Source organism: Panthera pardus, unplaced genomic scaffold (genome assembly GCF_024362965.1).
Source record: "Panthera pardus isolate Hobbes unplaced genomic scaffold, ASM2436296v1 HiC_scaffold_6, whole genome shotgun sequence".
NCBI classification, from domain to species: Eukaryota; Metazoa; Chordata; class Mammalia; order Carnivora; family Felidae; genus Panthera; species Panthera pardus.
Window position 1 is genome coordinate 6,461,993 of NW_026526991.1, and position 15,991 is coordinate 6,477,983.

General features: G+C 58.1%; 1 protein-coding gene across 2 annotated transcripts in view; it reads left to right on the forward strand.

Annotated features, from left to right (window-relative positions):
• FBLN1 (fibulin 1) overlaps positions 1 to 15,991 on the forward strand; it is an 86,381-nt gene that overhangs the window by 30,777 nt on the left and 39,613 nt on the right. For both annotated transcript variants that reach the window (XM_053895837.1, XM_053895836.1), the window contains exons 7-14: positions 449 to 586; positions 1,772 to 1,909; positions 5,975 to 6,118; positions 6,916 to 7,044; positions 7,712 to 7,837; positions 10,708 to 10,827; positions 11,704 to 11,835; positions 13,558 to 13,681. In XM_053895837.1, the coding sequence (XP_053751812.1) occupies positions 449 to 586; positions 1,772 to 1,909; positions 5,975 to 6,118; positions 6,916 to 7,044; positions 7,712 to 7,837; positions 10,708 to 10,827; positions 11,704 to 11,835; positions 13,558 to 13,681 (1,051 nt within the window). The remainder of the gene's footprint in view (positions 1 to 448; positions 587 to 1,771; positions 1,910 to 5,974; positions 6,119 to 6,915; positions 7,045 to 7,711; positions 7,838 to 10,707; positions 10,828 to 11,703; positions 11,836 to 13,557; positions 13,682 to 15,991) is intronic.

Consider the following 15,991-nt stretch of genomic DNA (forward strand, 5'->3'; position numbering starts at 1 on the left):
GGGCGCCTGGGTGGCTCAGTCGGTTGAGCACCTGATTTCGGCTCAGGGCGCCATCTCGCGGTTCGTGAGTTCGAGCCCCGCGTCGGGCTCTGTGCCGACAGCTCGGAGCCTGGAGCCTGCCTCCGATTCTGTGTCTCCCACTCTGTCTCTGCCCCTCCCCTGCTCATTCTCTCTCTCTCTTTCGAAAATCAAGAACACATTAAAAAAAAAAAAACAACAAAAAACGAGCAGTCGCTCTGAAACTTAGCCGGGGAAGGAAACCATTGCTTTTGATTGGGTGGTGAGTGCCCGAGACCCCTCCAGGTGCACAGCCCGAATACACGTGGGTGGGGGGACTGGAGAGATGCTGGGAACCCATTTACGGTGCCTTCCGGTACATTCCTTGTGGTGAAGCGCCGGGGTCCTTTGTTCTTGCTGGTTACTCCCTCGTTGCCTCCGTCTGTCCTAGATATCAACGAATGCATCACGGGCAGCCACAATTGCCGGCTTGGGGAGTCCTGTGTCAATACAGTGGGCTCTTTCCGCTGCCAGAGAGACAGCAGCTGTGGGACTGGCTATGAGCTCACAGAGGACAATGATTGCAAAGGTATAACACTCTCCAGTCTACACACCTCAGCTCTCCAGGAATAGATAGAATAAGATAGTAAAGGCAGCACTGGACTCCCAGGGGGGTGTGCCCCCCCCCCCCCCACCTGTGACTGCCCGGGGCACCGACCCGGTTGTGTTGTTAGTAAAGATTTACCTTCTTATCTTAACGCTGAGTTAATGACAGTGGTGAGTTTGGACTTGTGAAAAGGCTCAGAGCAGGATCATTTCAAAGCAAGATGAGAAGTGAATGAACTTCAGGTGCTCACATGTGCCTTCTACAAAAAAAAAAAAAAAAAAAAAAATCTGTACAACAGCTGCCTTCCATCTGATTCCAGACTTCCTTGAAGTTCAAAGCTTACTCTCTTCCGCTGCCTAAAAACACGACATTTCTGGCTGCTGGCCTTTCCCCGCCAAGCCATAGATGTTATTTGGCAGATAAGGCTTTGATGAGGATCTATGAGAACATAGTTCTCTTCTGAGGGTTTCCAGCCCTTCAGAACGAAAAACACCACTTGTATAAAAGTTTTGGTTGGGTTACGAGGGTAACTCAAAAGCCAGGCACACCCTCTTGACGTCGCAGGGCCTTTGGGCAAAGCTCTGTTCAGCCCATCCTCGCAGCCTCGCTGGGTGGTTTGGACCCTGAGATCCCAGGGGCCCAGCCAGCTGAGTATACACTTTTGAACATTTGACAGCCACGAACTTCAAAGGAAGGGCAGCCAAAATGTCCGATCATGGCAATCACCACTGTTCATATTTGGAATATTGTGACAACGTCAGAATGAGTTTGTAGGGACAGTGTTTATTGCCACTAAGATCATTGCTTTATTGTCTAAACCAAACATGCACTTAGCCTAGAGGTTAAAAAAAAAAAAAAATCCCACATACTGCCAGGAAAATGCCTGGGTTATTTAGTATATAACAGAAAGTTTGCCTCATAAGAGCCTTGGTTGGGGGGGGGGGGGAGGAGAAAAAAAAAAGAACTTTAAATCTTTAGCAACGCGAGCACTATTTGGCTAACTAAGGCTCTTTTTTTTTTTTATGTGACTTCTCGACTGGAATGTTTCGGGTTGTAGTCTGAGTAGTGAGCGTTAGGAAAAAAAACTTTCTTGTGATTTTTGTGAATGTTGTACGATGCTTCCGGCAGGACTCTTGCTAACAATTTCCTTTTTTTATGATGTACCAGATATTGACGAGTGTGAGAGTGGTATTCATAACTGCCTCCCCGATTTTATCTGTCAGAATACTCTGGGATCCTTCCGCTGCAGACCCAAGCTACAATGCAAGAGCGGCTTTATACAAGATGCTCTAGGCAACTGTATTGGTAAGACGTTGCCGCCAGGGTCCCCCAGGCAGGGCGAGCGCTCGAGCGGCGGGCCACAGCTCTAGAACGCGCCGGGCCTGCCGAGCAGAGCTCGGCAAGCATATCCTCAGAAGGGCTGGGAAGCCAGTATGTGAGCCATACGGTCTCTGTTGCAAAGACTCGGCTCCATGGACGAAGCTAGGGAGCAGCCACAGATTTGTGAACAAACGCACGGTACCGTGTCCCCATAAAACTTGATTTGCAAAAACAGGTGCAGGCCGGGTTGGGCCGCAGGGCTGTAGTTGACCGACAGAATGAATGCGTTAAGGTGGTTTATGTCCCTCCTTCGACTCTGAATTTCGTCCTCTATAAAATGGGAATAATCCTACTACCTGGTTTGGCGGCTTGAGGCAAGGATGGAACAAGATGATTGGGAAATGCCTTGTATGTTAAAGGTTTGTTGTAGAAAATACTTTGTATCCGTGGATTTCATCGAGATGGAAGGGAGAATGAGGGTGCCGGGGGCCTGGGGCGGGAATGTGGGGAGTTAGTGTTTACCCCGCAGAGTTTCAGTTGGGGCAAATTAAAAAGTTGTGTGGATGGAAGGCGGTGATGGCTGCACGGCCGTGTGAACATATTTAATGCCACCTGTCTATACGCTTAAAAATCGTTAAAATGGCAAATTTTATGTCACATACATTTCACTGCAAAACAAATCTACTGTATTGCCTGACATCAGAGCAAGACTGCTGTGGAATTAAAGGAAATCCCGTGTGAATGGTCACACTCTCGGGATGGAGAAGCAGCGTGGGGAGGGGGCAGGGAGCTGAGGGACGAGTCACGAGCTCTGCAAACGGAAGGTGACACCCCTTTCTCCCGGAGTCACCCAGGCTATAACCACTTGGCTCGGCCGGTGTTTGCTGTTGGCATTTGTGTCCAGATCTGCCGGCCTGGCCTTGGTCTCTGCCCAGCAGAAGCTTCTGGGTCCTGCCTTTGAGGACGGGAACACTCCCCCCCCCACACACACACACCCCTGCCGGAGAGCTGCAAACACCACCAATTAGAACCCTCCTTCACTGAGGCTGTCCCGTTTCCCTCCTTAAAGGGCACTTCTGGAAGCTGGTTTCTGTCTTAGGTTTGCCTCGCCCTCTCTCAGATAAATCTGTATTGATCTTTGATTTGAAATGGCAGTTTGGACAGAAATCTCTCTCGCCTTTTTTTTTTTTTTTTTTTTTTTTTTTAAACCATCCCAGAGTATTTAAAGACAAATAGACCAGTAACCCCCTGGGACAGAGGCCTCCTTGGAACCCTACCCCAGACTTCTGCTTTTAAAGCTCCCCAGTCATCCACTGCGGGGAGGATGGGGAGGCGTTGGAGCTGTGGGGGCCTCAGCTTGGCTGGGGTTGGCCCCCCGCCAGCCTCCCGCCAGCCGGGCTGTCGTCACCCAGCACAGGGGGCCTGTGAGCAGGAGGCTGACGGCTCTCCCAGGGCCAGCAGGGAGGAGGGTCCTGCCCAGACTTGCAGGGCGCTTGGAGGGGGCTCCGCAGAGGAGGCTGGCATCTGTTTGGGGTGGAAACCCTGACTCATGACAAAATCAGCCCCGATTTCCACACAGAAGAAGCATTTGCGAGTTTGTGTAGCCCCGTTGCCCCTCTACGGGGTGCAAAGTGTGTAGGGGACAAGGTGTGAGAGTAGGGGTGGGGACAGTCCCCTCTGCATCCTTCCCTAGATGCAGGGAGAGCCTGGGTGAGCAGAGCAAAGCCCCGAAGGAGCCCCACCCGCCAGTCCCTGGGTGTTTGGAGGGTGTGCAGAGCAGCCACGAGGCGTCCCGCAACTCGGGCTCGGGCAGGTGCCCCTTCTCGTGCCCACAGTGCTCTTTAGTGCTCCTAAAGAAACTCAGGATCCTTTCTTTAAAACGTTTTTTCTTTAATATATATTTTTTACTTTATTCAGTTTGAGAGAGTGAGCGAGGGGATAGAGGGAGACAGAGAGAGTGCGAGGCGGGGGGGAAGCGGGGGGGGAGGCAGAGAGAGAGGGAATCCCAAGTCGATGCCACACTGTTAGCACAGAGCCCACTGTGGGGCTCGATCCCACAACCCGTGAGATCATGACCTGAACTGAAATCAAGAGTGGACGCTTTGCCAACGGAGCCCCCCAGGCGCCCCGAGACGATCCTATCTTTGTTGGTTTTCTTTTTCCTGCTTCCTCTGATTCCCTGTCGGGGTTCTCACCGTCTACCTTTCGGCTTCAGTGAGGATGACGGAATGGGCCAGAGCAGGGCTTCCCGCGCACGGCATCTTGGGGTGTTCCGAGGTGTTCCATCGGGGCAATCAAGGGTCCCGTCGTCATTGGGTTAAAGTTAGCGAGGCGCTTTTCAGCCGGGATCGTCCGGGCTATTCCCGTGTGAGCCCGTAAGAGACAGAGGTCGTATGACGCGTTCCCAAACGGCTTGGACCTTTTCTATTTATTTGTTCTTTATTTTTCCCGGTGTCCCATTCATGCATTGATTGCCTGGTCCTTCCTTACTTTGTGGTGCTCACAGGTGGGGGGACACCCCTGCCCGGGGAGCACACCATATCTCAAGGGGTACTCGTGTTCCATGGAACACAGTTTGGGAACCGTAGATCTCCTTGGCGAGCACAAAACCTCCGGGGGAGGCAGCGATATCGTTGCTAGACGCTGCATTTGTTCTTGATACGGGGCAGGGGACAAATTTTTTTCTGTAAAGGGCTGCCTAGTAAGTACCAGCTTCATGTGCTATAGGGTCTGTGTTGTAGCTCGGGTGTTCCAATAAAGCTTTATTGACAAAAACAGGCAGTGAGCTGGATTTGACTGGCAGACTGTAGCCTGTCAACCCCGATTTTCGGGCTGGGAGGCAGGACACCCTGCTTCTAGAGCCGGCTAGCTTTTGTAAACTGTTAAGTGCTGTGCTGCTGTGTGAAGGCTGACTCCAGGGGCGGCCCTGGGTCCTACCCCTGACTGTCCTGGCCCCTGACGGTTCAAGGAGCGTGGAGCTTGGCCGGGAGGGGAGAAATACAGCTGATCCCTCTTTTTGACTTTGGCTCAGGGGCCTTCTACCATAACTCCCTTCTCTCTGTCCCCTGGGTGCTTTGCAAGTGTCTGAACAAGGCGATGCTTAAAAACCTAGGTGCCTGTAGAAGTCTCCCCCTAGTAAGAAGTTTAGCCTCTGCGGTTTTACTCCAAATTCGAGCTGGGGGAATGGAGGGTCCTCCTTGTCCGATCACTGGTTCGCACGCGCCAGGCGTGTGTCCGGCAGAGGTGAAGGCCCCACGCAGGCACGTGCAGTCAAGGAGGGAGACCACAGTGCGGTGAACTTGGAGCCAGCGGCCCCTCCCCGCTGGGCACAAGTCAGCTCGGGCCCGAGGAGCCCAGATGGGGGCCGGACAGGAAGGGGCCTCCAGGAGGTGACACGCAAGCTGTGAAAGTGTTTCCCAGGCAGACGGGGGAGGTGACTTCCCAGCCAGGGACTGTGTGAATAAAGGCACAGAGGTGGGACCCAAGCGGCCTGTCCAGGAGCCATCGGTGTGCTGTAAGGGCTCAAGCCTGGTCGCGGGGACCGCTGGCCAGAGTGAGGCCGAGGCCAGGTGGGCCGGGCCCATCATCGGAGGAGCCCAGAGCCTCGCAGGGGCAAGAGTTTTGGCGCCGAGAGCACTTAGCCCCACACCCCGTGTGGAGCGAGTGAACACGAGTTGGCCCCTGAATTGCCAGCTCCATGGTGGGGGACTGCGAGTCCTGTAGGATTCAGAAGGGACATAGCCACATGACCGTGGGCAGACCTGGGAGCCAGGCACGCGGCTTCAGATTCGGTGCAGGGAAGGATGGGGGGCTTGAAGCTTTAGGGGCAGGGAGATGCCACGGAGGTCGTATTTCAGGTGGCATGTGTTGGCAAAACCTGGGAGCCGGCTGGAAGCCTGCCGCGTGGTCCAGGGTGAGGGCATCGTAGTACTTCTGTTTGTGGTTTTGCAATAAGGAGGGAAGTGGGGGGGGGGGTTTCGGAGATCTAGCTGTTGGGTTTTGGGAAGCCCTCCACGTTTAACCTCGCCGTCTCCGTCTTTCCTGCTGCAGATATCAATGAATGTTTAAGTATCAGTGCCCCATGCCCTGTTGGGCAGACATGCATCAACACGGAGGGCTCCTACACGTGCCAGAAGAACGTGCCCAATTGTGGCCGTGGCTACCATCTAAACGAGGAGGGAACCCGCTGTATCGGTTGGTATCGGAAAAGAGAACCAATCTGAAATCAACTTTTCTGTCTACGCCTGGCGCCCCCCTCCCTTCTCTGGAAGGGGAGGAGGAGATCCCCCAAGCGAACCTGTCCATCCATCCCGTTGCTCATTTCCAAGCTTAGACCTTCGTCATCTATTGCCTGGACCATGGCAGTAGCCTGCCAGCCTACCACTGCCCCCAGTTTTACCCCTTTCAGTCTGTCCAGGGTCTCTCGAGCTGGAAGCGCTCTCATTCCTCCCTGTTCACAGCCCCCGTTGGTGACAGACAAGGACAGATGCCCCTGCTTACAACCGAGTCCTCCTGAGGTGGCCCCACCTTCACGAGCTTTATAATTCAGATGAACCAGGCCTTGCAGCTCCCTAAAGAAGCCCTGCCCTTTCCTCTCTGTGTAGTATTTTGCTCTTACGTTATTCCCTCTGCCTACCCGCTGCTACATTCCTTTGGATCCAGACCCCTGCCAGCCAGAGAGAAGCTCTCTACAACTCCCAGAATACTTCCTTAACGTCTCCCCGGGTCACGGGGCCCTTTCCGCCTCAGCCAGGGTCATTGCTGGCTGGCCAGAGCAGGAGGCCCCGAGGGCAGGGGCTGCATCTGGGTCCGCTGTGTCCCCAGCATGGGCCCCGGCACATAGCAGCTGCTCTGGGACATCGTGTCGAAGAGCCAATGATACTGCTTTGTCAACGTACAGTTTAGTTTGCTGCTCTCCCGGCTTCCTTTCTGACCATCTCCGGGAAAAGCCCCCGCTTAACGTTTTTCAACGTGTCCTTCTCTTTTGCAAGATGTGGATGAGTGCGCGGCGCCCTCTGAGCCCTGTGGGCCGGGGCACCTGTGTGTCAACTCGCCTGGAAGTTTCCGCTGTGAGTGCAAAGCCGGATACTATTTCGACGGCATCAGCAGGACGTGCGTGGGTACGTGGGTATCCCTGAAGGCCGGGGGGGGCCCGGCCAGGTGGCACCCTGGCGTGGCCACAGTCTACGCCTCACCTCGGAGAGCCCTAGTGCAGCAGTCCCCGAGAAGAGACCCTGAGTCAAGAGACCCCCGTCCGGTCCCAGCCCTGGTGCTGCACTCCCGGGTGTCACCCGCCCGCAGAACAGGTGTTCTGCTTGACTCAAGACCTCCAAGGGTCTATGAGACCCCAGCCCACTCCGCAAATGCCCGAGAGCATTAGTGATTTTCTCCCAGAGTCGCTGCCCTCGTGCAGGGCTGCGGGGCTGCGTGCCTGAGGCACGGTGGCCTCAGCGCCGGGAACAGGGACGGACCCCGCCGGCCGAGCGCCTGCCATCCGCAGACCAGGGTGCTTGGGGGAGGCTGGCCCCTTGTCAGACCCCAGTGGACCCTCGTTCAGGGCTCTGGGGTAGGGAACTGATGGGTGGGCACGTCCTCAGGTGTGCGTCACGGAAGGGACACGCGACTGGCCCGGTGAGCGGACGGGCGGGCGTGGCCCCGGCTCCCTCGTGGGTTTGACTCGTGGGACGAGTCACTTTGCGCCTCTCATCTGAGCAGAGAGGCTGCGGGAGGTGGGGTCGCCAGCAGAGGCTTGGGTGGCACTGAGGGGGCCCACCTGCTCCGTTTCAGACATCAACGAGTGTCGGCGCTATCCCGGGCGCCTGTGCGGCCACAAGTGTGAGAACACGCCGGGCTCCTACTACTGCAGCTGCTCCGTGGGCTTCCGGCTCTCTGCCGACGGCCGCTCGTGTGAAGGTGAGGCGCCCTGGGCGCCGCGCAGGCTGATCGACTCCCTTCTCCCGGAGAAGCCGCGGCTCCGCCCGCAGACGCCGTCCGTTGGGACAGACCCGAGTTTGTTTCCCAAGCGCAGATTAAGTGAGGCATCAGTGGGGGAAACGCCTGTGACAGGTGACGTGTCAGAGATGCCTGGGCCTCCTGGGCCCCGGAGCGCCCAGTGGCATCTGCCCAGGGCCACGCACGTGGGGAACGGATAAGCCGGTTTAGGAACAAGGGACGTGGCTAAGAGTGCGGGATGGGGAGGCGTCCCACCCACCCTGTGTTCACGCGACCTCCGCGACCTCCGGGGGTGGCTGGCCTCGCCTGCCTCAGTGTCCTACCGGGAGACAGGGCTTGGTAGGTCAGATTTTCGAGGAAACCGGTAAGACAGAGTTTACCCAGACTGTTGCATCCGCGGAGAGGGGCTTGGGAGTAAAACGATCTCAGTTTGGGAAAAGCAGAAGGCAGGAGGCTTTTTAAATTTTTCTTTATTAAAAATTTTTAAAAAAATGTTTTATTTATTTTTGAGAGAGAGAGACACAGAGTGTGAGCGGGGGGAAGGGGCAGAGAGAGAGAGAGAGAGAGACACACACATAGAGAATCCGAAGCGGGCTCCAGGCTCCGAGCTGTCAGCACAGAGCCCGATGTGGGGCTCGAAACCACAAACCGTGAGATTATGACCTGAGCCGACGCTGGACGCTTAAACTGACTGAGCCACCCAAGTCCCCAAAGGGCACAAGGCTTTTTAAATGCTGGGGTGTGCTAAAGCCAAGTGCTGTAGGACGTTAAGTGGGGAATCAGCATGTTTAGGCTGGCTGCACCTGCTAACTGGCTCCTGCCCTCCCACAGAGACTGGGAGGGCAGGGGCGGAGGTGGGGGGCGGGGACCTGCCCTTCCCAGCGATCGCACTTCCAAGGCGTGGTTTGCAGGTCCTGGGTTGTAGGGGGTACATCTCAAAGGGACAGAGCAAGGATTGACATTTGCAAGTTTGCTAAAGTCAACACTTCTAAGAAAAAAGGGAGGTCACGACCGAGTATCTTCTTTGGGCTGCTCTGAGCTTTCTCAGGCAGGCACTTGAAGGGTCTGGGGTCGTCATCCTGGGCACCCCGTCTTGGGCCGGTAGAAGCCATGCTAAAGTGTGGTCAGGGCCCTTAGTCTGCCGGGTGGAGGTTGGAGGGAGTTGTTAGTGCTGAGCCTGTCGGTTCGCAGATAACATCCACCTCCTCTGGGGCTGGACCGAGATGGCGTGAAGTGTGTTCAGCACAGGGCCTGGCACACCGTAGGCGCTCAGCAGACGTCACATCCTCTCTGAGGACTAGGTTCTGAGATCAGCAAAGTCCAGAGTTCTTACAGCCCTCGGCGCTCCCCTCCCGTCGCCCGGCAAGCCCTGTTCTGTGCAGCGCAGAGCCTGGGTACAGCTTCTGGACGCTCGGCAGGACGATCACAAAAGTCACATATGCCCAGACGCACCCAGTACGCACAGGTCTCCAACTGGAGGGTGGACGGTGTGACGGGATCCTGGGCCCTCGGGTCCCCCCGAGATTCTAGGACCTGTCCCCAGGAACCAGACTCAATGCACGTGTTTTGGCAAGGAAAAAAAGATTGATGCACAGGGGTCCCTCGAGCTTGGGTTCAAATCCCAGCTTGACCATGTTATGGCCTTGAAGAAGTAACTCGGCACTTCTGGGCCCCATTGTCCTCATCTGCAAAAGTGGGGGGAGCAGGACCCACCTTACCGGGGGTCCTGAGGATGATGCACGTGGAGAGCGTATCCCAGTGTCCTGTGTGAGACCAAGTGCCAGCTATGGGGACCGTGGGTGTCACTGCTGTTAGCACTCATGGCTTACACTGTTCTTCATCAGTCCCCAGTGACTGGAAAGGAGGTAGTCACGTCTACGTGAGTAGCAACATTGGGGACACAAAACCGGGGCATGGCCAGCTTTGCCCCATCCTTCCGCTACGCATTTGTAAAGCAACCCCGATAAGGTGCGTAGCAAGAACGTGGTTCCTGCCTTCGAGGAGTGTCTCTAGGATTTGATGAGAAACCACACTGGGCAGCAGGGACGGCCAGGCAGGGTGTCGGGGGTGCTGCAGGGACGAAACACGGGCCGAGAGGCTAATGGACATTCTTAGCTGCTCACCCCGTCTGCCCTGCTAGGAATTAGCAGTAAATAAATGTGAGAAGGGACTTCTAGGCCAGAGGTTGGCACAAATCTTTTCCTAAAAGCCGCATAGTAAATATTTTAGGCTCTGCCCGCCACAATCTATGTTGCGGGTACCCACTTCTTTGCAGGGCAAAGGCGGCCATACGCCAGGGTAAATGAGTGAGCGTGGCTGTGTGCCAATAGAACTTCCTTTACAAAAGCAAGTGGTGGGCCAGAATTGCGCTGATCCCTGCTCTCGGCGAAGGGAACAGACGAGCGGGAGCTCAGAGTCGCTGAGTGGGCTGGTGGTGAGCTTTACGCACTGGGGTATCCGGGATGTGGGCACATCAACGGTTCACTCGGGCCTCCATCTCTGCAGAGGGAATTGTCTTGGAGGTGAACTGGGGAGGGCTGTGATCACGTCTCCAGTTGAGGACTAGAACTGACCCTGGGAGCCTGAGGCGGGACCCACTGGACGGAGCCGAGACCGGAGACTTTGTGTCGTCCTGATGAGAGATTCCGGATCCATCAGCCGGGGGAGTGGGGTGGGGGGGGGGGATGGAATGGGAGCCCCTGTCCCTCGGGGCGACCCCAGGCGGCAGACGGCGGGACTTCAGGCCCTCCATATGTGTTCCCTTGAGGGGGACCGGGGGTGTGCAGGGTGGCTCCGAGCGGGGTGACCTCCGGGGACCCTCTCTCTTTCAGACGTGAACGAGTGTAACAGCAGTCCCTGCAGCCAGGAATGCGCCAACGTGTACGGCTCCTACCAGTGTTACTGTCGGCGAGGCCACCAGCTCAGCGATGTGGACGGGGTCACCTGCGAAGGTGAGGGGGGCGCCCCGCCCGGCTGAGGGGAGAGCACCCCCGCCCCTTTCTCCCGAACACCCTTGCAGGCTGGCGGCCGGTGTAGGTTTTTTTCTCCCTGCAGCTGAGGCTTGTTTGGATACAAATGAGTCCTCGAGAGTGAGGTTTAGAAAGCAGCACACCCACTCCCCGGATTTTTCTTTCCGAAATGCGTAGCTGGTGAGCGCCACGTCGTGTGGGGGCCTTGGACCACACGTGGTGGGGACCGCAGGTGCCAGGGCTTGGCGGTGTGCGACCCTGGGGCGAGGAGGGGCCTCAGGGCCCCCCCCCCCCCCCCCCCCCCGCAATGCCCGATTCGCAGCTCTGCCTCTCCCTGGTGGGGGACCATCCATACCTGCAGCCTGAGGGCCTACCCCAGCCCCACCGGGCTGTCAGAGGGTTGAAGATGACCCAGAAGCCCTTAGTACAGTGCCTGGCGCACCGTAGGTGCTGAAAGGTGCTGTTGGGATTCCTACCGTTTCCAGGGAAGGCGTGTTTCTTATTAGCACGTGGATAACCGTTAGCGTCAGGGCGTGCCTGCAGCCCACAGGCCATCTGTGCTACGTACTGTTGTGAAGCCCTTGGCCTTTCCCCCTCCACTTGGCCCCCGTACTGCCTCCTTCCCCCACGTGTACGTACTTTATACCATGGACTTGCTGTGTGACGCTGGGCTAAGCTCTTCCCTCTCTGGGCTTCACTTTCCCCTCTGATGTAACGGTTCCTGAGCCCCACCCCAGTACTTTGCGGCTTCCGGTGTCCATATGGCCCCACGTGGCCGTCCTCCCAGGCCCCTTCCTGGCCCACTGTTGGGAATGGAGCTCGGCCACGGGATGCTGAGGGCGGGCTTTGCCGTCACAGACATTGACGAGTGCGCCCTGCCCACCGGGGGCCACATCTGCTCCTATCGCTGCATCAACATCCCTGGAAGCTTCCAGTGCACCTGCCCTCCGTCCGGATACAGGCTGGCCCCCAACGGCCGCAACTGCCAAGGTGAGCGCTGGGGATGGCCTGGGGCTCTGTGGTGCCGGGGAGTTGAGGCCAGGCAGCCTCCCTGACCCGCTGGGGGGGGTGCATCTGGGAAGGGGAGGGGAGGCCTCTGCATCCACGGAGTGTCTCGGGGTCCACACGCACCCTGGTCTCTCACTCCTGGCACACCTGTCTTCGGGGGGTTCTGACCCTCCCACCCTGCCCTCAGCAGCTCCGAGGGGGCCAGAACAGGGGCTGACAGCCTTTAGGAAGGGGGACCCCATCCCACAGCAGGGGGACTACTCGGTCAGCCTTTCATCCACTGACTCGACAAGCCCTTGACGTAAGCCAGGCCCTGCCGAGAGTTACGGGCAGAGCAGTGAGCAGGTGGGGGAGGCCTCTGTCCCAAGGTGCCGATGACTGCCCTGCTGAGGGCGGGCGTGGTCCGCAGTGGGACAGCCCCGAGGTCTCTGTATTCGTGAGGGTCCCGCTGGGGCCAGGGGTCAGCTCCCGCATGGACTAAATGAGGGGGGCCGATGGCCCCCATCTACACTCAGCTCCCATATCTAAGAACACCGTAGGAGTCACCGTGAGCCCCGTAACTAAGCCATTTGGTGACCAAGAGAGGGGTGCCGAGTAGATATTTGTGAACGAACAATCCCCGAGTGGATCGAGGGACGGCCCCAAGAAGCTGAGCCACAGAGGTCGGGTCTGTCTGGCCCCTTCCTCATGAGCCCCCACACAGGACTGTCGACCCAGAGGCTCAGAGGCCCCGGGTTCTGCACACGTGATTTCTGGTCGTGAGGAAGGACTTTGATCAAAGGCGGGCAGGAGCGGTGGCCTTTCCTGGGAGGCACCCACTCAGCGCGTCCGCAGCTCTGGGTGGAAGTCACTTTGTTTTCGCCTCTCTGGCGGAGCAGATGACTTTCTCGCTCCTGGCCGGCCTCCCTTGCCGCAACCTGGGGTCCTGCCAGACACAGCAAAACACATTCCTGAGCCTCGGCCTTTGAGATTAGGAGTGTTGTTTTTACCGCCGAGATCAGGCGTTTGGCACCTCTCACAGACGCCTCTCAGGCTCGCCAGACCCCACCATTCTGCTGCTCCTGAGACCTGTGGGAAAGAGGACAGCTCCCCGTGTCCGGGGACCTCTCAGGACAGTGCCCCAGGCCTCACCGACCCCGGGCCCTGGGCACAACGTAGAACTCCTTGAAGCCTTGGTGTCCTCATCCGTCACACGCAGCCGCTAGCTTCTGCCATTTCCTTCTGGCATGTCACGAGTCCCCCGTGAGGTGAGGGTACTGACCCTCAGGAGCCTCGGACAGGTGCTGGCTGCTTAGAACCTTGGCTCTGGCCCGTGTGGGTTCAAAGCTCAACTCTGCCGCGTGCAAAATGTGTGGCCTTGGGTGAGCCCCGGAGCCTGTGTGAGCTCCTGCCTACACTGAGGATAATAACAGTTCTTGCCCAGTGAGCTGTCGGGAGAACGGAACTCTCCGAAGCTCATCCCAGAACTGTGAACGATGAGTAAAACCTCCGTAAATACCGATTATCTTATAAGTAAAAAAAGCTGGCAAGGGCACTGCCACAGAGAGCAGGGGAGGGAGGGGAGCAGGGGAGCAGTCAGGGGAGCAGCCAGGGGAGGGCAAGGGCGGCCCCATCTCCCCCCTCAGGCCCCAGCACCACCATCTGTGGATGGGGTCGGCTCGGGCGGCCTCAGCCTTCACCGGGCTGCCTTGGGGTCTCTCACAGACATCGATGAGTGTGTGGCCGGCATCCACAACTGCTCCATCAACGAGACCTGCTTCAACATCCAGGGCGGCTTCCGCTGCCTGGCCTTCGAGTGCCCCAAGAACTACCGCCGCTCCGCAGACACGTAAGTCCCTCGGGCCCCGCCATTGTCTGTCTGCGTCGGCCTTCCTGGGGGCCTGGCTCCCGGCCTGGGTGGGCGGCTCATGAGCTGTGCCCTCCCACCGGGGCCCTGGGAAACTTGAGGACCCCGATTCTCAAGCCCCTAAACGCCGGGAGGCTGGTTGCCGAGAGCCTAGGTAGTGACTTCAAGGAGGGCCGGCCTGGCCTCAGGGAGCCTGTGCGAGGCAGAAACACCAGGCCTGAGACCTTGGGCCCGAGGCAGCTCGCTGGGCCTCAGCTTCGTCATCTGCGAGATGCAGAGGTCAGAACATACTCTGGCCCAGACGAAGGTAGTGATGCTTCCGGGTGAGCTGATGTGGTTGCTGGGGCATCGTCATTAGGCGACCCCCCTCCTGAAAGCCAGATTCCATTCAGCCTGGTGACTGTGTGGGAACGGCACGGAATTTTCTGTGTCCCAAACTTGAGGCTGTATGTTCCTATGTTATTGGAAGCTCCTTCCTTCCCAGGCCACTAGGGTGTCTGCTGGGATGTCCAGAAACCCCCTTCCTCAGGGCGTAGGGAGGACCTCCGGTCTCACTGCACACCACCCTACCCCTAATTTTATTCAGCGAGGTTCGTTTCATGCCACTGTCAGTAATTTCAGGAGGAGCTCTCTAGTGGGGCCAGATTCGGGAGCACGGGTGCGTGACCCCTCCTTCCAACCCCCGGAAACGCTCGAAGCCAGTGCACAGCTAGGCTGACCGCAACTCGGCCTTTTGACCGTGAGCCTGCTCCTCCCGCTGGAGGGTCAGGGCCTCCTTGGTTGGTGCACCCGGCCCCAGTGTCCACTCGCTCAAGCCCAAAGGGCGGCTGCCCTGGCTTGCGGTTCTGGCCTGGCCTCCGGCTTGCTGAATGCCAGGTGCTCAGGCCTCCGTCTCCCCAGCGGCACTCTGGGCTCTTCCCAGGTGCTCGTCCTCCGGCCTCGCCACCTCCGCGGGCTTGCTCTGTTCCCCCAGCCCACGTACGTTCGTCCGCCTGGAGACCCGATAGCTCGTGTCCTCCCTGTGCCCCGGTTAGGGAAGAGGCACCCCAGAACTGAGCCCCGGAGGGCAGCGAGGGCGTACCTCGGACCCCTAAGAAAGTTCCGTTTCCTCAATTTGAGGCTGGGCTGCTATTTGTGGTATTAAGTTCCTGCTCCCCCAGTTCTTTGTCTGTGTCTGGGCTCGAGGACTCTGGAAGACTGGCTGGCGCTGGGCATGGAATTCTAACACGGGCAGCCACGAAGCCCAGACCGGAGGCAGCTTCCCTCTGGGGGTCTGCGTGCTTCCCGAGCCCAAGGGTGGACAGGTGGGCGCCGTGAGCTGAGGTTGTGACTGAAATCAGCAGACCCGGCCCCTTCCTGCGTGTTGGCATTTGCTGTGGAAGCCTTGGCTACGCCTCGGTGCCGGAGAAAGTCATTTACTTGTTTGGGGACCGCGGGCATACTGTGTGCAGGCACCGGGGCAGACAGTGGGCCCACAAAGGCCCCGTGCCCAGCACCGTGCCTACTAAGAGCACATTCCAGAGCAGCAGTGGCCACAGAGTGCAGCAGAGTCCCCATGTGGCTTGGGTGCGGAGCGCCTGGAGTAGGCGTTGGTGGAATGAATGGGGAGGGGGAAACTGAGTTAGGCACAGAGGGAGGGAGTGGCGGGCAGGACTGGAGCAGGGCTGGGGACAGGGGATCGAAGGGCGTCCGGCCGTGAAATGGGGTGCTCAGTGGGGAGCCTGGGCTGGCATTCTGCTCACTGTGGGGGTTGATGCTTCAGGGCTCGGTCTGTCCCATCCCACGGCTTCATCAGCATGTACCGGGGGCTGACAAAGAGGGGGCTTGTCATTTTCTGTGAGTAGGAAGAGGGAGCAGGGCCCCACCCACAGTACAAGCAAGAGAGGGAAGATGGGGCTCCAAGCTGCCCCTCCGGGCAGGACGGCCCAGATTAACACCCATGCCTGCTCGCCAGCGCCCCGCCCCCCGCAGCGGCGGGCACAGAGGGGGAGGAGAAAGAAACCGGGGGTAGTGGCCAGGCCAAGCCCTCCAGGACTGAGTTCTCCAGCTTCTTGGGGAAGCTGTGGCATTCCAGAAAGATGCCAGCTTGGAGTTACTCCATTCCGGGTCGCTGGGGCTCCTTGGAGCCTCTATACCCTCAGCTATGAAGCGGGCGGTGAGGCCACCCTGCCGGGTTCCTGCGGGGTGAGCCTTGATGGCGGAGCAGGGCCCCCTCATAAAGCTCACGCTGGGTTCAGCCCCCATGGGGGAGTGGGTAGGCGCCCCAAAGGTCTATCTTACTGCCAGTTTTTA